At 47.7% G+C, this 20,091-nt stretch overlaps 3 protein-coding genes across 4 annotated transcripts in view; all 3 read left to right on the top strand.

Moving 5' to 3' along the window:
* The first annotated feature begins 6,988 nt into the window (after nt 1–6,988).
* On the top strand, nt 6,989–9,644 carry HOXB8 (homeobox B8). 2 transcript variants are annotated; one of them, XM_048319139.1, is made up of 2 exons: nt 6,989–7,863; nt 8,678–9,644. In XM_048319139.1, exons 1-2 carry the CDS (start codon nt 7,443–7,445, stop codon nt 8,980–8,982), a joined length of 726 nt encoding a protein of 241 aa, XP_048175096.1. In that variant the 5' UTR covers nt 6,989–7,442; the 3' UTR covers nt 8,983–9,644. The 2 variants fall into 2 exon arrangements, with proteins under 2 accessions (XP_048175096.1, XP_048175089.1); XM_048319132.1 differs by having other exon boundaries at nt 8,675–9,644.
* A 495-nt stretch (nt 9,645–10,139) lies between these two features.
* HOXB7 (homeobox B7) lies at nt 10,140–15,754 on the top strand. Its single transcript, XM_048319173.1, has 3 exons — nt 10,140–10,199; nt 11,191–11,882; nt 14,703–15,754. The coding sequence occupies exons 2-3, from the start codon at nt 11,483–11,485 to the stop codon at nt 14,954–14,956; spliced, it is 654 nt and encodes a 217-aa protein (XP_048175130.1). The 5' UTR covers nt 10,140–10,199; nt 11,191–11,482; the 3' UTR covers nt 14,957–15,754.
* A 2,155-nt stretch (nt 15,755–17,909) lies between these two features.
* Nucleotides 17,910–20,091, top strand: part of HOXB4 (homeobox B4) — a 34,773-nt gene continuing 32,591 nt past the window's right edge. The window contains exon 1 of the mRNA XM_048319064.1: nt 17,910–18,456. The gene's annotated coding sequence lies outside the window, so the exon portion shown is untranslated. The remainder of the gene's footprint in view (nt 18,457–20,091) is intronic.

Genomic DNA, 20,091 nt, shown 5'->3' with positions numbered 1-20,091 from the left:
GATTTGGGTTCCCTTTATCTCTGTAAGGATTAACTTTGGTTTGGGGAGGGAGGAGGGAGGGAATGAGGGTGGGAGGGGGGGCTCGGGGGGGTTTAGTTCCAGTCGGTTCTGTGGTGGGTGTTGTAAACCGTGTTTCGTGCTCGTGTTTCTGTGAGTGTTGGAGCTCGTTTTCTGTCTCTGCTGTGGCTTTTTTTTTTTTTTTTTGGGAAGAGTTCTGCAGTTGGTAGTGGCTGAAAAAAAAAAAAAATCGAAATAAACCTCTCTCGTTTGCTTCGTGTGCGGAATTTGTATATTTAGCTGGCAGGAGGCTTTCGAGGAACCAGGCGAGGGGAAGGGGGATTGTTTGAATAGGGAGGAGGGGAAAAACAGAGAAAAACCTTTTTTTTCTGCTGTTTATCTGAAGGAACCAGCGCAAATCTGTTTCCAGGAGTGACTCGTGTGTCCTCCGCGCCAGGTTTGGCGAGGCCACTTTTATCTGCGGAGCAGAGGCTGCTCTGGGAAGCAGCGATAGGCAGATTCGCAGATTTGCCTGTTTGCAAAGTGTTCCTGCTTTTTTTTTTCCTTCCCCCTCCCTCCGCGATCCGGAGATAAGACCCGAGGAGCTGCACTGAAATTTCCCCCACTCCAAATCCTCTTAAGAGGGGTTGAAACAAAAATTTATCTCCCCCCTCGCCAAGAAACCAGAGCTGACGCGTTTGAGACCATTCCTCAGAAAGTTGTTTTGTTTTTCGGTTGGGTCTTTTTTTAACGCTCAGACTTTCCCGTGTAAAACTTTCCACCCTGAAGCAGCTCCTTGGGGGCTTCCAAATTTAACTGTTCTGCTGCCGGAGGGAGTTCAGCGCCACCGAACTTCGCTCTGTGTTTAAAAACTAAATGAAAAAAAAAGAGCTGCTTTGGAGGCGTTTCGAGCTGCGGGGTCGGTGGCAGCAGGATCGTGCCTCGAAGCGCTGATTTATTTTAAAAGTGTGATTAAGTCAAAGAAAGGGGGTGGAAAGTGACGTTTGAGCTGGGCGAAATTTTCCCAGGTTGGTTTGATTCTCCTCGAGGATGGGTGAATTCCAAACCTACTCCGAGCTGGGATAATCCTCACGTCTCGAACCGAGCACGGATTTGCCAAAATCCTCATTTTAATTCCCAGGAGCGTTTTCCGCGAGTTCCTTGATGTTTGCAACCCAGCGGCCACCAGGATTTAGAAACGGTTTTCTCACTTTCCTTAGAGTTGTGGTAAAGAGCAGATATTTTTAAGATGACGATATAAGGTTCTTTTAAAATAGAATTTAAGATGTTAGCTGATTTTATTAGGAAATATGCTTACTTAAAAAATGAAAAAAAAAAAATGTTGGGAAAGATTGTTTTCTGTAGCATCAGCCCGGATGTATTTTCCAGAGATGTTTTAATGCTCCAGAATAAAAACCGATTTTAGAACAACCAGCTGCGATGTCATTGTGTTCTACTGCTTCACCCGAAATTCCAGAAATATCCTCCCTGTGCTTTCCTGCTTTTTGAGCCGCTCGTTCTGAGCATCACTTTGGGGTTCGGTTTACAAAAATCAGTGATGAAGAAGTGGAAATAATTCCACTCTGGAGCAGCAAGTGTTTGCTTGGTCCCACCCAAACTTGCTGCGCGTCTGATCTTTCGTTATGAATATTATTTTTAATTCTGAAATCGGAGGTTTGCGGATCTCTGGCTGCGTTTCTCGCTTGTTTGCGTGTTTATTTCTTACTTTTGGAGGTTTGATCTCTTTATTCCCCCCTCAGCCTGAGGGAAAACGCTCAGCGCGGATTTGCTTTCTTTACCTTTCCTCGCTTTATTCCCCTCTGGCCCAAGGGAAACTTGGCCAGAGAAAAAACCAAAAAAACCCAAAACAAACAGCGGGGAAACCCCACCCCGCTCTCCCCGCTTGGCATCACCTCGGATTTGACACGCGGTTCCTTTTTCCGAGGGCTCAAGGAGCCGTTCCTGTGATTCCCTCTCGAAATTCGTTTGACGTTTTATTGCTCATGAAGAAACACAAGTGCCTGGAAAGTGGCTTTATCTCTATATTTAAAAAAAAAAAAAAAAAAACAACAAAAAAGCAAAAAACCAAAACCCAAAAAAAAGACAAACAAACCCCGAGACCTGCTCAGCCCCGCAGGAAGCAGGTAGTGAGAAACAGAACCGAGAGTCTCTTTCCCACTAATTTTTAACATAAAGGGCCACTCCAAAGGGCAATATTTCACTTCTTTAGGGAAAAGAAAAAAAAAAAAAAGAAAAGAAAAAAAATCCTTTCTTTGGGGCAGCTCTGAAAAGAAAACAAAAGAAGAAGGAAGATTTTTGGAGCTTACTGAGGGAAGAGAGAGAAAGGGAAGTAACTTGTCATAAAAAAAGGAAAATTCAGTGCAGTGTGCTGCAATAAAAGAATATGACCGCTATAAAACTTTATAGGGTATAAATTTCTGAAGGTTAAGGAACTAAACGGCTGTAAAGGAAACAGTGCAAGAAAACTTTCAGGAACTCCTAAATTACTCCAACGACTTGGGAATGTGGGGAAGCCCAATGCGTAAATGCTGTGGTTTCTGCCTCAGCCACAAAGTTCCCCTCTTTTTCTTTTCTTTTTCTTCTTTTTCTTCTTTTTCCCTGAGGGAGGGGGCAGTTGAGAAAAAAATAAGAAGGGTGGGGGGGAAGAGAAAAGGTGGGGAGGGACTTTTGCTAATTTATTCTTCTCTTGCAGATGCCGTGAAAATCCAGCGCTCTGGATGATTCCCTTTGTTCTTTTTTTGTTGTTTGTTTGTTTGTTTCCTTCTCCCCTTTTTTTTCCCCCCCTTTTTTTTTCATTTTTATTTCTTTCTCTTTCCTTTAAAGCAATTCCAGGCTGCCCGAATGCCCAGCCCTGCACACAACAACAACACCACCACGCACAGAAGGCTCGCACACTCGAAGTTCTGGCGAGACGTCTGGGCTGGGGAAGCTCTTTATGGCTTTACAGCCCCGGCCTTTCCCCCCCTCCCCTCCTCGGCAGCAGAATGACCAATTGTTTAGTCTCGGAATTTGAAACAATAGCGGGTTTCAAAAGCAAACCCACTTCTCCTCTTTTTTATTGCCACGCTGGATGGTGCAGTTGGAGAAAACTCCAGCGCGGCCAGGCAAAGAGGGGGCAAAAAAATTAATTCGCATTTTCTTCCTCTTCTTCTCCTTCGCCTCTTTTTTTTTTTTTTTTAATCTTTTTTGTCCTCCCAGCGAGGAGCGGGACTTCTTATTTTGATGTTTTTTCCCCTTTTTTCGCCCCCAGAAGAAATCTCCCCCTGCAGTTCCGCGCGCGGCCGCGAGGTGGAGCCGTTGCTCCACGTTAGAGGCGCCCCCTCCGCGCTCGCCCGCGGGGCTCCGCGCAAACACCTTGATTTCATTACCGGCCCCCCCCGCGCATAAAATATAGGGTTAATTATAGCTATTTTGCCGGTTTTATAGCTTACATCTATTTTTTTTTTATCGAGGGTAAATTATGAGAGCCTGCGAAGGGGAAAAATAACGCAACAACGCAGCGGCAGAGATGCGGTGAGAGGTGGGGCGCGCATCTCTGCTAAGTGTTCGTTTAAAGGGGAATAAAAAAGCCCCAGGTTTTGTCTTCTGCTGGTCGGGGTGGAGGTGGGAGGACAGCTTAAATTATCCCGACCCCGCAGATTTACGTTTGCAGCGCTGGAAAAAAATAGAGAGAGCGGCTCAAAGATTTCGGGGAGAAAGGGAAGCGCAGAACCGGGACAATATTTTTTTCCCCGGCTCTTTCCCTCGGCCGTTAGGATGATCTGCGCTTCCCCGGCTCGATATTTTATGTGTTTTATAATCCCAGCCACCGCGGGGAAAGAAAAAAACCCAGAAACAACCAACCATGCAACAAAACCAGAGCATTTGTTTTTTGTAGAAGTTAAATCACTCATTTCTGGTATGGCTGCTCCATCTTTTGGCAGTGCTGATGCTCTTTGCTTAAATTCTTGACTTAACAGCTTTAGAAATATTTTTAAATGCCACAAACGAGTAAATTAACCCAAAATGCTCTTAAGCCACCGCGGTTTGGGGTACATGTAAATACACCACAAATGCGGCAGCAATATTGTCAACTTTTAACTGCATGAGTTCACTTTTATCTTGGCCTTTGGTTCCTCGGAATTACGAGGCAAAAATTTATTCAGATGTTGTAATTCTTCAGCTACAAATGGCGGCAATAATTTCAAGATGGGTTTTCTTTCAGGTTGGTATGAACTGGGTTTTTTTCTGAGTGAATATTTCTCTGAAGTTCCATCAGAAACCGCTCCCGTTGCTCCAAAATCAGCGTTTTGGGTGAGGGTGGAACAATTCAAACCCACACGCACCAAACAGGGTGGGAAATATTATTTTAAGAGGCAAAGTTTCAGCATCTCGAGACTTCTGTTTCAGCGCCATAAAATGAAATACGAGCGCAAACAGAAATAAATGGGGGAAATGAAGAAAAATCTCGCCCCTGTGCATTCGGCGAGAGGCAGAGCAGAGCAAACTCGAGGCTTACCTAGGAAAGGATTTGAGGTTCTTTCATTTTTTCTTTTCTTTATGAATTCCTAATAAATCTTTCCTCCGCTGGGTATTTATAAATTATCTCTCTCAGACACCCACCCCACGCACTCACACCCGGCCCCGCTCGGTTTTCCTTGGAATGGAAACGTTTTCCTTTCATCGGGAGGCCGAGTACAGTACGGGCGATGATTTAGGATCAGCCATTGATTTCTGGGGCATTGGTGAGTTACCAGCGCATCACGACCATAAAATTCTACTGCACTTGATAAAAATGTTAACTTCCAACAACAACTTCCCGGGGTCGGCGCAGGAACGGGAATTCCTGCTCTTTTTCCCTTCCCAAACTTCAGGAGAGGAGGGCGCGGCTGTAAATACACACAGGAGAAGAAACTTCTTTTCTAAAATCACTTTACTCGATTCCAATTTTTTTTTTCCCCCTTCCCCCTTGAATATTCCAGCATCCAGCATCCACACGCCAGGCTGCAAAGCTCTATTTACTTCTGTGCACCATTTTCGGGGCTTTTATGTTCCGAGATGAAACCCAAATCTGCTCAATCGACAATAAAAGTGTGGAGAAAAAATAAAATGTTAACTTGTCTTTTAGAGAGGGGGGAAAAGCCTTAATTATACCGCTGCAAGTACTCCAACAGCAATAATTACTTGAAAAGGCTCTTAGACTCGGCTGAAATTATCCCTCCACGAAATAAAGGAAGCGTATTTACTTAAATTATTTCTCTAAGGATGGGTTTAAAGTTGTATTCCGTTGCTATCTTTGTTTTCTTTCTTTCTCTTCCTCTCTCCCTTTCTTCATTCCCTGCCTATCCCCACTGATAATTTTAGTGCCTTTTTTTTTTTTTCTTTTTTCCTTTTTTTTAACCAAGTCAGACAAACCCAAATATCTCAACTTTTTTCCTCTTTTTCGTGCTGTGGAGGTTGAAAATTGTCCCTCAGCCGGAGGCGGGCACGAGTGGAACCCTCCTAAAATTCACCTTTCTCGTGTCCAGCCCCGCTCAGGCGGAGGTGATGGGGAAACAGCAGAAACCTACGCTGGGCAAAGGGGGGGGGAAAGATCGAAAACTGAGGTTGGAAAGAGCGAATTGAAGGAAGAAAGGCTGGAAAATAGAGCTGGAATTGCAAGGGGCTTTGGAGGGGCGTCGTGGGGCTCCGGCAGGCTGGGGCAGCGGTTGGGCTGGGAGGGTTCGGAGTCGTTATTAACTGAGAAACGTCTCGGTAATATTTGCTGACTGCGATAAATGAATTTCAAAATCTACCCCCTGTGTGTTTAGGCGGTGGAAAATTGCAGCGCTGGCATCTGAGGGGCAAGTTTGGCTCCGTTGTTACCAAATGCCAATAAAAGAGAAAGCGCCTCTCTCTCTCTCTCTCCTCTCTCTCCTCTCTCCCCCCCCCCCCCCCCCCCCATCCCCCATTTCCCCCCCAGTTTTTTCCTGGGGGAAATAAATAAATAAATAAATAAATAAATAAATAAATAAACGGGAGGTTCTGGAGGCTGGGGGCGAGGTGGGCTGTGAGCACGAAGGTTTTCCTGCTCTGGAGGTGATAAGAGCCTCGATACTTTTCGTTCCCAATCATCCCCGACCACATCTCGAGCAAGTCCTCGGTGCGGGAGGAGGAGGAGGAGGAGGAGGAGGAGGAGGCAGCGAGGGGGCTGCGGGGCGAGCCACAGAAAGTCAATGTTATATATGAAAAACTATAATCATTTTAATTCAATATTGACACCTCCACATCTCGCTGCGAACGCGGACGGGTCCAATCGAAACCTCTGGTTTATAGCGGTGGAGGAGCGGACTCGTAAAATCCTAACGGCTTTTATGTAGTGCGGTATAAACAACAACAACATCCCCGGCTTTATGGCGTTTTATAGTTTGTTAAACAGTTTACAGCCTTTTTTGGGGCTATTACAAATGCAATTCCCTTCATGCGATAGTTAAACCTTTATCAATAATAAGGAAATTGATCATTAAAATGTTAAATATGACTACCTCGTTTGTTTTAAAATATGTTTAGGGTAAGAAGCTGTATGATTTGATAACTTGTATTAAAATACCAATTACATTTATAGGACCTTTTAAAACTGGTAGCAATTAAATCGTGTTCTTTTACAGTTTTCCAAAGCGACCCTGACATTTAAAAAGGCTAAAACTGCCTCGTTAAAATTTTGAAATTAACGACTGCGAGCGCTTCTCTTTAATTTTCCAACACTCCCCAAAAATCAATCTTTTGGGTGGTCTAGGTACGTGATTTGTTGTGAGGCGAGCGATATCTCATTAATGTAGGTAGTTAAACATATTTAATCCGTATATTCACCCCACCTCCTTCTCCCTTCCCCTCTCGCTCCCTCTCCCTCTCTCTCTCTCTCTCTCTCTCCCTCCCGCTCCGTCTCCCTCTCTCGCTCCCCCTCGCTTGCTTTTCCTTCTTTATTCTCTCACACTCTTCCTTTCACAATCATGCGGTGCAGAGTCCGTGTGGAGTAAGGAGAAGCCAATAGGATGAGGTTTTGGTAATAGATGCAAATGATCATGAAAAGACACTGCAAAATATGAAACAACTCATTTGCGCTGAAGTAAATCACTGAAAACTGTTTATGAACTGGCATCTCTTCTTGGAAATGTAAAGCGAGAACTCTTTAAGTGGCGATTTTTTTTTTTTTTTTTTTTTTTTTTTTAGGGGTGGGGGGGGAGGAAAGAATTCAATATCATGCAGGCTTAGAGTTTTGATTATATCCTCCTTTTATATTCCTGGAAATCACAAACTGTCGTTGCTTAGCATCTTAGCGCTTTCTTTTTTTGCTAATAGATTCCCGTGGTCTGGTTTGTTGTGGGGTATTTTTTTTTTTTTTTAATAATTTTTTTTTAAAATTTTTTTTTTCCGCCTTCCTCCTGCAAACTCTTATTGAAATTAAAATGAGCTCCTATTTTGTCAACTCACTCTTCTCCAAATACAAAACCGGGGACTCCCTGCGCCCCAATTACTATGACTGTGGGTTCGCTCAGGATCTCGGGGGCAGACCCACCGTGGTGTACGGACCCAGCACGGGGGGCACCTTCCAGCACCCGCCCCAAATCCAGGAGTTCTACCACGGAGCATCCTCACTCTCCAGCTCCCCTTACCAACAGAATCCCTGCGCCGTGGCGTGCCATGGGGACCCCGGCAACTTCTACGGCTACGACCCCTTGCAAAGGCAGAGCCTCTTCAGCGCGCAGGAGTCGGACTTGGTGCAGTACACGGACTGCAAGCTCGCTGCCAGCGGCCTCGGAGAGGAGGCGGAGAGCTCGGAGCAGAGCCCTTCTCCGACCCAGCTTTTCCCCTGGATGCGACCGCAAGGTGAGGCGAAATGGAAAGGACGCCGAGGAGGCATTTCCTGAGCCCCATAAAGTAGCCCCCACCCCCCCCCCCCCCACCCCTTTTTTGCTTTTCTTTCTGCCCCCTCTTTGCTCGCTTTCTTTCTTTCGCTGCCTTTTTCTTCCCCGGTGACTGTATTTTACTGCTTTATGGGGGTAAACTTTTGCACTTGTAAATTGCTTTATAGTTTAATTACCCTGAAGGAGACCTTTTCTTCTGGGGGCTGAGCGAGCCGGGCTTTCTGTGGAAGGAAGCGTCCTTAAAGTTTATGGCACTTTTATAGCCTTAAAAAGCCCCTTCATTTTTGTTTGGCGTTTGATTTGGGATCTCGGCCGTGCTGCCGCCTCTCCCCGGGCTGCAGCCTTTTATTTATTTTAATTTTTGGGGCTTTTTTTTTTTCCTTGCGCGGTGGTCCCATAGAGCCGGGCTCTGTTGTTGTGCTGGGGGTGATAATCAGTGTGCAAGTGCAGCTTCAGCTGGGCTGCTCGGGGTGGGCTGGTGGGGGACCCCCCCCGCCTCCCCTTTTCCCTTCCCTTCCCCTGCCACCATCACCCCTTTCCTTTATAACCATCTTCCCTTTTAGAATATCCTACAGGAGCCTTTCCCTCGCCCTCCTCGCTTCCTGCTCTGGCTCCTGCGAGCCTTTTCCTCGCTCCCCCCGCCCGCGGCTGCGTTTGGGAGCGTGTGGGAGCGGGTGTGAGCTGTGTGTGCCTCTCCCCGAGCCTAGTTTATGTATCTCTCAACCTCCTTCTCTTCTTCCCCCTCTCCCACCCCAACCTTTGCAATCCCCCAGCAGCCGCTGGACGCAGGAGGGGGAGGCAAACCTACAGCCGCTACCAGACGCTGGAACTGGAGAAGGAATTTCTATTTAATCCCTACCTGACCCGCAAACGGAGGATCGAGGTCTCGCATGCCCTGGGATTGACAGAGAGGCAGGTCAAAATCTGGTTCCAGAACAGGAGGATGAAATGGAAAAAGGAGAACAACAAAGACAAGTTTCCCAGCAGCAAATGCGAGCAGGAAGAACTGGAAAAACAGAAAATGGAAAGAGCCCAGGAGGTGGACGAGGAAGGGGAAGCACAGAAGGCGGACAAGAAATAAAAGGATTTTTGAGGACTGAAAGGCAAGCGCTGCTGGGGTGGAAGAGCCCCCGAGCCCCACGTTAATGGCAGTTAATGTAAGGGAGGGGTGGGGGGACAAACAAAAAACAGTGCATAGAAAAGAGAAAGAAAAAAAAAAAACCCTTTTATTGCTGTAAAACAATATAGCTGTAAGCACCACTTTCCTGATTATCCTTTGATACAATGAGCAGAATGCAGAAGTGATCGGGAGCTCTCTCCTGCCTTTTGCCAGTTATTAACTAGTGGTAGTGTAACGCAATAGCTTATGTAAAACATGACTGTGAAATTCTCTCTCTCTCTCTCTCTGTCTTTCTCTCTGTCTCTCTCTTCTTTCCGGGGGTGGGGGGTGGGTTGGTTAACATAGCTTTCAGCGCTATAGGAGTTACGTGATATTACATTTGTGCACTTTTTAATTTTTTTTTTTTTAATTTTAGTTTATTATTTCCCACCCTTTTTTGTTGTGGTTTATCTGTATGTACTGGAGGTAGCTATTGAGACAAACATCCCAACAACATGAAACTGCCTATTTATGCTATAGTTATCTCTCTCTTTCTCTCTCCTCACTTTCCCTCCTGGTCTTTTCCTTGGTTAGGGTTTTTTCCTTTTTTTTTTTTTTTTTCCCAATTTTTCAATGTCTCTTCCAAAAAAAAAAAAAAAAAAAGGAAAAAAGAAAAAAAAATACATAAAAAAAAAAGCGGTTTTCTCTCCTTTAGTTAGCATGCGCACAGTGAAGCAAGTTGTAAAGTGATCTTTAGGTTAACTGTGAAAAAGAATGTATACTGTATACGTGAATTACTTTATTGGGGGAACTAATGCTATATTTTGTTGTTCTTTCATCACTTTGTTCTATTGTCTAAACCTGGAAGCGGCGGAAGAAAGTTACAATAAAGTTTACAAGCGAGAATTCCGTGACATCATTCTTTTCGCCCTGCTCCGCTTCCTCCAGGACCACTCGGATAGAAAGGAAATAAAAGTCAATTGTGTGCGAGCCGCAGCCGTGGCCGGCAAATCCCTCCGTGGCCGCGGAGCTGCCGCCGGGGCCGGGGCAGGGCTGGGGCCGGGGAGCCGCTGCCTGCGAGCCGCGGCCGAGGGGAGGGGGCCGGGGCAGCTGCGATGGCTCCTGCTCTTCTCCTTGTTGTTTCTCACAGCTCCTGGCTGCCGACAGCTTGGGATGCTGGGTGGAAATCCTTGCTGAAGGTAACGTGCCTTGGATTTTGCTTCTTTTTTTTTTTTTTTCCCCCCTTCCTTTTTGTTCCTTCTTTTTCCCCCGTCTCTTCCTCCCAGCAGCTCGGGGCGCCCCTGGCTTTGCTGTGGCTGTGAAAATCACATTGTCAGGCGCGCAGCTGAGCTGCTCCTTCCCCTCCCGAGCTGCCCTGCCACGGCCGGGGAGGAGCGCGGGGATGCTCATAACCTTGGGGAAGGAGAATCAGCACAAACCCCACACGCACATCCACCATTGTCTGCTTTTCCTGCCTCCAAGACTTTTCTTTCTCTCTACACCCCCCCCCCTCCCACCCACCCCCCACCCCAGCCGGGGCCGCCACGTCCCCGTAAAAAAAAAAAAAAAAAAAGAAAAAGAAAAAATCGAGGCAGATCGCGTTTTGGATGGTTTCTGTGCTTCTCCAGCAGAAAGCAAATCAGCCAGCTGGTCAGGTTTTACTTCTGACTGTAATTGAGCCCCGCAGAAGCTCTGACACGCGAAACAAGGGATCTGAACACTCTTTATTTTTCGCAACAAGAAAAGCAAATGCCAGCTCAATACGCGGCTCAAAGCCTGTGGCACTGGAATAAATTAGATATAGAGCTGAATGGCATTTGGGGCGGGGGGGGGGAGAAGCCTGAAACTATTAGGTATCAATGAGACATTTGTCTTTTTTTTTTTTTTTTTGGGGGGGGGGGAATGAGGAGGGGGCGAGGGTCAAGGGGGGAGGGGAGGGAATTATGGACAGTCTGGTGAAAAAGTAGCTCGGAGCCGAGGAAATGGTGCGAAGGAGGGAATTTTAGACGGGATCAATAAAGGGATAAATAGAGCTCCCTTCCCTTTCCTCCAGCAGAGAGAGACCGAGAGAGACTCTCTGGTTTATCAGCAACGTGCTGGTACCCCCCCTCCCCTTTTTCCTTTTCTTTTTTTAATTTCCCCCCCCCCCCCCCCCTTTCTCCCTCGCTCTAAGCTGAAAACTGATTACAGGTTGCTTATCGACTCCAGCACAATTTCACCCCTTCCAGCAGAGATCGTGGAGGGTTTTATATCGCATCAATTATTTATCATATTTTATAAATCCAGCCGCACAGTCCCGTGCCCCCGAGGAGGGGGCGGGCGGCGATTGGCGCCGGCGCAGCCACGTGCCCGCGCGTCACCGGGGCCGGGAGGAAAAAGGCTCCTTTTTGGTGTAAATCTGGACTCTAATTCCGTAATATATCACGGTACCTCGTAAAACCGACACTAAAACGTCCCGACCTACAAATCACCCGGCCAAATTATGAGTTCATTGTATTATGCGAATGCTTTATTTTCTAAATATCAAGCCGCAAGTTCGGTTTTCCCATCCGGAGTCTTTCCCGAGCAAACTTCTTGCGCTTTCGCCTCCAACACCCAGCGAGCGGGGTATGGGGCCGGATCCACGCCTCCCTTCGCCGCCTCCATGCCCGGGCTCTACTCCAGCGGCAGCGCCGTGCACCCCCAGCCCCCCAGCATGTATTCCTCGGGGTACGGCCTGGAGCCCGGCTCCTTCAACATGCACTGTTCCCCTTTCGAGCAAAACCTCTCCATGATGTGCCCGGGAGATGCCTCCAAGCAGAACTGCAGCAAAACGGACCAGAGGGACTCAGATTTGCAAAGCGACAGCAACTTCCGTATCTACCCCTGGATGAGGAGCACAGGTAAGCCCCGGCCTCGCTGAAGAAAGGAGCTCGGGCTTGGGGAGGAGGAGGAGGGGAGGGGGGCTTGGGGGGTGGGGGGAGTGTAAATTATTTGCTGGCGTGCGCGGGGGGTGGCGGAGGGGGAGGGGGGAATTGTCCCCAACTCTTTTCATGACGTTTCACTGAAAACGCGTCTTCAAAAGAGAGAGGGGGAAGAGCCACACACCACCACAACCCCCCCCCCCCCTTCGCTCCAGCCCTCCCCCCCCTTGCCATAAAGCCATCCTTTTAGCTTTAAATATTTATCGGTGCTGCCGGGGCTGTGTCTGTGCCGTGCAGAAGGCAGTTTGTCTCGGAGGGGACAGACGGAGCTGCAGAAATCATGGCCAGCCCCTTCTTCTCCTCCTGTATTTACAGGCTGCGCTACCCCGTGCAGATAGAGAGATGGATTCGGGGGGAAACTGTTGATGGGAGGTGCTTTGCGGGCTCGGGTTGTTTTCCTTGAGACGGCCAAAGCTTCATTTGGCAGCCCCTCGCGGTGTCCCGAGCGCTGCGATGTCAGAAACAGCAGCACATCATTCCCTGCTCCACGAAAACCCCGCTCCCCAAGCGGTGACAGCCCGGCCGGGATCGGGATGGAGGGAGGGATGGATGGACAGAGGTGGGGGCACGTCATGTCCCGAAACCCTCGGGGGAGGCACTTTTGGGGTGCTCAGCGTGGCCCTGCTGGGGGCTGGGGGGGCTCCAGGAGCGGCCCCACTCCGGGTCACGCTGCCCCCGCACAGGTCCCAAGCCTCCGCGCTGCCTTCAGTGCCCGACGTGCTCCGTCTCAGGGTATTAATGTCAATTAGCAATTAATAAATATCCCTTTCCCCCGCGCGGGAGCGGTCCCGGCGCGGCCCGGCTCCCCCCGGGCTGCCCGGAGCGCACCGGGGCCGGGCTGGGCGCTCCACACCGGGCTCCCCCGGCCCGGATCTGCCCGTGCCGTGTCCGTGGTCACGCGTGGTGCTGCTCACACCCTTGGGATGCCGAAAAGAGGGAGAAAGGCGATGCTGTCCCGCCTGGGAGCAGGGGGGGACCAGGCGTGAGCTCCTTTTCCAGCCGCCGGATTGCAACTTGAGAGCATCATCCCCGCTCTCCAGCGGCGGAAAAATCCAGGAGAGGGCTTGTTAGGAGAGCTCGGGAGCGAGCGGAGTGCGGCCCAGCCTCCCTGGGAAGCAGAGGAAAAAAGAAAAACAGCGGAGCAGCCAATGCAGAGCGGTTTATGAAGGCAGGAGTTACCCTGGCACTTATTTGGTGGTCAGTTCTTTCCATTACCTGCTCCATAACTCATCCGCTTTTACAGTTGATTTATCAAAGACCAAATATTTCTGGTCGTAAACACTTCATCTCTGCTTTTATCCGACTTTAGATTTAAGAAGCCCCCCCACTCACTCCTCTTTTAGCCGGTGACGCTGCGAGGATCAACACTGGAGAGGCTTTGGAAAGAGAGCAAACCTCAAAAAAACCCCAAAACAACCCCAAAACCTGGATGCTCTGGGATCTGCTGAGCCTAAAACCAGAAAAACTCGACCTGGGGCGTAAAAAGGGGGGTCCTCGCCTTGCCGCCCCCCTTCCCTTCCCGTTCCTCGTGCCCAGTGCGCGATCCCGCTTGTGGAATTTCATCGGCGAGCAGAGATAGAGTTGTCATCCCCATTCAGCAGCGGTTTATGGCTCTCCCCTCAGCGGATTTTACAACCCGCATTCCACGACCTGCACATTTTTACTTTACAGCTTAGCCCGGGCTATTTTGCCTTTTTTTTTTTTTTTTTCCCCCTCTCTCTCCTTTTAATGACTGGATCTTTTCTTCTTAAAAAAAAAAAAAAAAAAAAAAAAAAAGAGCAAGAAAGAAAGAAAAAGAAAAAAAAAAGAAAGAAAGAAGGCTGGGGTTGGTGTGTGGGGGGGGAAGGGGTGAAGAAGAAGAGGAGTCGGGTGGAATGTGTGGAGGAGAGGCCGAGGGCTGGTGCTCCGGGGAAGAACGTGTTCCACTCCAGATCTACACAGCGTTTACACGGAACGCGGCCCCGCGATCACAAACACCATGTTGTAGAATAATTCCCCATCAGGCTCCAGGAAATGTCGGGTGGAAGGGAGAATCAGGAGCTGGGCCCTTTCCAAACCCTGCTGAAGGCAGCTGGAGGGTGGTGGCGAGCCTGAGGTGAGGGTTGAGGCTCTTCCCGTCTGCACACCCCCAAAAAGAGCAGCCTGGAGGGGGAGAAGCTCCTCTGCAAGGCCCAGAAGTCCCCAAAGTGCCCAAAACATCCCCTGGAATGATTGAGACCATCCCACACCTTCCACGCAGGCATCCCGATGACAGCTTTAGGAGAGGACAAATAGTTGGATTTGTGGAGGTAGCAGCTGTCTCTCTCGCTCCGCTCGCCTGTGTTTCCGCACTTATTTCCCCCAAAACATCCCAAATTTCTGGTGTCTGGATGAAAATGAAGGCAGGAACTCGGAGTCTGGCCGGGGCTGGGAGGGCAGGAAACTTTCTGAACTTTGTTGTTGGCTCGGAGGCACCACGAAAAAAAGCACCGAGAGGAAGGGAAATGAAAGCTGGGGTGGTTTGGGGGGCTGAGAACAGCGAGGGTGAGGTGGGGAGAGCCTGGAGCAGAAGGAAAATCCTCAAAATTAAAGGAGAGTTTGGCCCAGGTTGTGCAGGATTTTGCCCCTGGTGGGACTGCAGCGGAGCGGTTCTTGTTGGGCTGCGCCCAGAGGCAAAACCGAGACAAAAAAACCGAATTAAAACCCCAAAACCACCTCCCAGAACCCCTCAGCTGACCCCAATCTGCGTTTATTTCGCAGGAACGGACAGAAAACGCGGCCGCCAGACCTACACCAGGTACCAGACCCTGGAGCTGGAGAAGGAGTTCCACTACAACCGCTACCTGACGAGGAGGAGACGCATCGAGATCGCCCACGCGCTGTGTCTCACCGAGAGACAGATCAAAATCTGGTTCCAGAACCGCCGCATGAAGTGGAAAAAGGAAAATAAAACCGCCTGCCCCGGCTCCAGCGGGCAGGAAAAGCCAGACGCCGAGGACGACGAGGAGGAGTGAAAAGGGGAGAGGTGCAGGATGCAGGAAACGAGAGAAGAAAAGGGGGGAAAACACACACACACATTAAAAATAAAAAAAAATAATTAAAAAAAAAGACTATATATAAAAATAAATGATAAGCGCATAAATAATTAAAACCCTAGGAGTGATACGTTGTGTTTGATGACACTGAGAAAAATACTACCTATATAAAGTCTCTTTTTTTTTTTGGGTTTTTTTTTTTGGTTTTTCTTTTTGTACAATAGAATATCTACCTATTAAATGTGGCTTTAGAGTCAGGATAGACACATTTCTTTCCTCTGTGAGCCTTCCTCTAGCACCAGTAATTTGTAAAGCTCCGTTTGTACTTCGCTGTGTACTTTTTTGGGGGTATGAAGTAACGTGGTCGTGTTTAGCACCTTTAATTTAGAAAATGTGACCCGAAAGCCTGAATGCAAATTATATTTAGCGCGTGTAGTCCTGTACATAATCCGAATTATTATTCCTCCTTCTCCCTGTAACCTCTGTGGTTCTTTTCTCCTTGCGATGCTCTTTTGTCTGTGGGTATTTTTACCTGGGTTCCCTTCGTTGTTCGAGCCTCTACAGGGAAGAAAAAAGAAAAAAAAAAGAGAAAAAGGGAAAAAAAAAAAAGAGAGAAAAAACCAAGAGGAATTAATATTGTGCTACGTCAAATGTTGTATATCAAAGTAGCAGATTATTTAATGGCGGCGCGTTGCTTTTTTATTATTATTATTATTATTATTATTTTCCTTCGTCTGTGATTATTATTCTTCGAAATAAAAAGGAGATCTCCAATAATCTACAGCGTGTTGGGTGCCTTCCTCTTCGGCTTATGAAAAACAGCGCAGGTTTTGGAATGGCCTTTTCCCGGGTGAAATAAATGTGATGAAATATCCTTTTTTACCCCGATTTATCACCTAAATTTCTCTCCTTTTCTTTGCGACAGCCAATCCACTCAAAATACTGGTGCTTTTTCAATAGATTTGGCGGATATTCTGAGAAATAATTGATATTCGGGGCTCTGGAAACGCGGGCTGGGCTCTCTTCCCTCTCTCCCTCTGTGATTGCGCTGGGATCATTTCTGGGGAAGATAAAAGCGAGAAAAGAGGGATGTAAAGAACCCAGAATCACCCCAAATAATCTTTCCGCTCCTGGCTTTAATTCTCTTCTTCTCGTAACTAATTTGCACCAACCCGCTCCATTTCGCCATGCCTTTAGCAATTTTATTTATTTATTATTTTCTTTCTAAGGTTCTCCCTCCGCCCTTCAATTACTTTACTGCGGACTGGAACTCTTTCATTAGCACCAAATAATGTTGAGCATCAAAGCGCGCATAAAATAAATTAAAGCAATTAAACGCAGGGAAGAGGGAGAGAGAGAGAAAAAAAAAAATCTAAAAAATCAACAATGCAAAACAAAAGGCGAGTGAATTTAAGCACTTGCGCCTCCGCCGCCCTCTCCCCGCCCTGTTTATTTATTTATTTCTTTCTTCGTTTATTTATTTATTTCCACTGCGCATAAAGACGCGGATTCCTCCCGCGGAGGCTCCACGGAATTTACTCCACGAATCGCGCAAGATGCAGAGGGAAGGGAATAATAATTAAAAAAAAAAAAAAAAGAAAAAGCCAAACAGCAACTCGGGGAGCTCTGGAAGGACTTGGCGGTGGCAGCTCTGCACCTTCCCCCTTCCTCCCCTCTTTTCCTCGCTCCTTTCCCACCTCCCACCACCCCCAGATGATTTCGTGCCCCGATAAAGGCTCGGCGCATCCCCGAGCAGCGTTTTTTCCCCCAAAATAAGGCGCCACGTCAAGGATCTGCGCGCCCCCACATTCGCTGCTGCCGCCGCCTGCCCTAATTATGGAAAGCCCGTTATTAAAGGGATCAGCTCCCCTGGCTTTTGCACGCCGAAATTCCCATTTCAAGGGGAAAATGGAGGGAAAATTCCCTTTTTTCCTTGGTGAACCCCCTTGGTGCAGCCCCTTCTTAAGAGCGCTGCGTGAAGAGCACGGTGAGGGGGGGAAATAAATAAAAAATAGAAGCCATTCCAGAAATTTCCCGCCCCTCTCCTGCTCCTGGACTGCAGTGGCTCGGCTGGAGCAGCCCCCCCTCTCCCGGGCCGGACCTCTGCGCTTGGGGGGCAAGCGGGAATTGAGGCGAATTCCAGGGAAAAAAAGGCAAAGAGAGGCAGAGCGAGGCTTTAATCAGGCAGGGGGTGAGCGGTGGGGTGACCCACCTGGCCGGAGCACCCCCAAACCCCGCCCCGGGCGACAGCGGGGGCACGGAGGGGACCCGGGCTGGATCCCGGGGGCTCCCGGGGGGGGGGTTTGGCCACCGGGAGTCCCCCAAGGCAGCGACCCCGCCGGCTCCGCTCTGCCCGGAGCATGGGCACCCCCGGCCAGGCTTTTATTGCCTTTATTCCCCTCTTCCACACCCCCCCCCGAAACCTCCTGATCTCCCCTTGCAGCCGAAAGGATCCCAATTGCGCCCGAAAAGAGGGAAAGGCGTCCAAAATCCCTGCGAACCCCACTGTTTTACTGTGCCTTTCCCCCATTTAAAAGGCAACCCAAACCTCCAGCTCTTTATTCTGGGGGGGTTTCATTGTTCCGAATATGAGGCGATCTTCAATTTTTTCTCCCCAACGACCCCCCCATATCCAACCCAGGGGTGGGGTGGGGGGCGGAAAAAAAAAAAAATCCCCGAACCCCTTTTTCATATTCTTTTATTTTTGGTAAAAAAAAAAAAAAAAAAGATGGCGGCTAAGAAAAAGACTGCTGTTAAACCGGTCATGAAGAAATGCAATAAATTCCTTGTTGTTTTATGAAAATTTACAACTTTGTGATAGAACTTTATGAGTGGCTGGGTTCTGGGATTGGCCAGAGCCGGTCATGTGGACTGCTAACCGTGAACATGAACTTTTTATTATTTCCCATGTGGTTATATTGCACCATTCTTCTGTCCGCTGCACCTTGGGTCGGATCAGTGTCCTCTATAGGGCTCTCGCCTCTTTACATTTTTTTACTTTTGTGTATAAGCTCGGCAGGGCTAAAACAGGGCAGAGGGGAGGGGGGGGCCGCCTGAACGCGCACCCACACGCACCCATAGGCACCCACCTCCGCTCCCGCGCGCGTAGCAACAGAGTTATATCCATTTTTAATTTTTTTTTTTTAATTATCATAATAATTTTTTCAATTTTTTTTTTCAATTTTTTTTCCCCCCCCCCAAAAAAATCCCACTCCCAATTTTGCCCGCCGCTTTGGGATCTCAGTAATAATGGAAGGGCAGAGGAGATTCTGCACGAGGAGTGGAGGCTCTCGTTTTTTCAGAGGGGGAAGTTGCTCCGTTTTCCGGGCAAGTGACAGAAATGCAAGAAGCTCTCACGAGTCAGAGAGGCGATCGACGGCTCTCAGGTTGGGACAATATTTGTCAGCCAACAGATAAGCAAACGCTTATCTCTCCTTCCCCAAACGTTGCACTCATGCCACAGAAATGGACGTCAAAAGGTAAGGGAATAATACGTTTCTCTTCATTTGTTATTATTATTATTATTATTATTATTAATATTATTATTATTTCTTTTTTTGCAATGAGGAAATGTATTTGTCAAGCTGCCTTTTTTTTCCCCCCTATTTCATCCCCATCTCCTTCTGCCCGGGGAGGAGGTGGTGGGGGGGAAGAAAAAGGGTGGGGTGATGCAGAAGGGAGGCATTGGAAGAAATTCAAGGTGGTGGGAATCTGTTTAAGCGGCAATTTCACCCGAAAAAAAAAAAAAAAGTGGAGCTCAGAGGTGAGGAAAAGAGAAGAGAGCGAGAGAAAGAAAGGTGGAAGAAAGGAGAAAGAAAGAAATCGAGAGGGGGAAAGGAAGAAATAATGAAAGAAAAAAGGAAAAAAGAGAAGGAGGAAAGAAAAAAGGGAGGAAAAAATTAAGAAAAAAAAGAGGAAATAGGAAGAAAAATGAAATAACGGACTAAGAAGGATAAAAATGAAGCCTTGTAAGGTCACCTGGAGATAGCAGACTTGGAATGAAGGATTTTGCAGCAGCTCGCTGACGGAGACTTTTAGACACTGCCTTTAAAAAACACCAAGCCCTTTGTGGGCAGTTGTCGCGTTTTATTTTGGGGGTTTTTTTTCCTCCCCCTCGCAGAATCTCGTGCCAGTTTTCTCGTCTTCAGGCGAGCCCAGTAATTTGGCGAAGTTTCTGTGGAAGCCAGTTGGGTTTTGCGTTGCTCTCCAGGGTCATTATTATGTGGGTGGTTTCTTCGCAGAGAGGGCAGCTCGCGGAAATCAGGTTCTGAAAATTAGTGTTTAAAAAAAAAAAAAAACCAAACCAAACCAAACCAACACAAAAAAAAAAAAAAAAAAAGGAGGGGGAAAAAAAAAAAAAGAGAAGAGAGAGAGAAAAAAAAATAATAAGAAGAATGAAGCCAACCCAGAGCGCAGCGCTCTCATTGTAATTTTTTTTCCCCCTCAACTCCCAAATGAAGCTGACGTTGGGAAGCAATAAAGCTCCTTGGATTTTAATTGCGTTCTGCAGTGGTAACGTGGCTTTACGGCTTTCCCGGCTTGGGTTTCAGCCCCGCGCCAGGTTCTGCGCAAATCGCTCTCTCCTTTCAGATCCGATGCCCCAAGCCTCGCTTGTCTTTAAAGGAAATATTTGTCCGGAGGTGCCGGTCGGTTTAAATCTCTTTTAATTTTTTTTTTTTTTTTCCCCTCAATATTTCAAGGGTGGGTTTTGAAATATTGTGTTAATTGCTACTGTTACGAGGTGATTCTTAAATAAGATAATGAAAGAGCCTGTGCGTGCGGAGCGAGATGGAGTAAGAGGAGATTCATTACTTAAGCATAAACCATTTTATGACGTGACGATTTATCTCATCTGAACTGACTGAACCCGAATATTGTGTGCACGAGAGTAAATGATCGCGAGCCGTGGAAGTAATAAACAGAGAGACATTTTTAAAAGCTATTTCTTTCCCGAACCTGTTACATTTTTCATCAATCACGAGGAGGCGAGGAAAGAAATGAATGCGGGCTCAGTCTCCTGTTCTCCCTTTCCCCCCCAATCTTTTGGGGTTTTTTGTTTTTCCTTTCCTACTCGTGTGGGGGGATGAAAACAAAAAAATTAGAAGCAAATAATT

The sequence above is a fragment of the Corvus hawaiiensis genome, chromosome 1, assembly GCF_020740725.1.
Source record: "Corvus hawaiiensis isolate bCorHaw1 chromosome 1, bCorHaw1.pri.cur, whole genome shotgun sequence".
NCBI classification, from domain to species: domain Eukaryota; kingdom Metazoa; phylum Chordata; class Aves; order Passeriformes; family Corvidae; genus Corvus; species Corvus hawaiiensis.
This window is presented reverse-complemented; position numbering and strand designations above follow the sequence as displayed.

What these genes read in the sequence shown, in the direction of transcription:
- HOXB8 (XM_048319132.1), top strand. Translation starts at nt 7,443, where the DNA reads ATGAGCTCCTATTTTGTCAACTCACTCTTCTCCAAATACAAAACCGGG. An exon ending in CCCCTGGATGCGACCGCAAG is followed by an intron (nt 7,864 to 8,674) that starts GTGAGGCGAAAT and finishes GCAATCCCCCAG; the next exon opens with CAGCCGCTGGACGCAGGAGG.
- HOXB7 (XM_048319173.1), top strand. Translation starts at nt 11,483, where the DNA reads ATGAGTTCATTGTATTATGCGAATGCTTTATTTTCTAAATATCAAGCC. An exon ending in CCCCTGGATGAGGAGCACAG is followed by an intron (nt 11,883 to 14,702) that starts GTAAGCCCCGGC and finishes TTTATTTCGCAG; the next exon opens with GAACGGACAGAAAACGCGGC.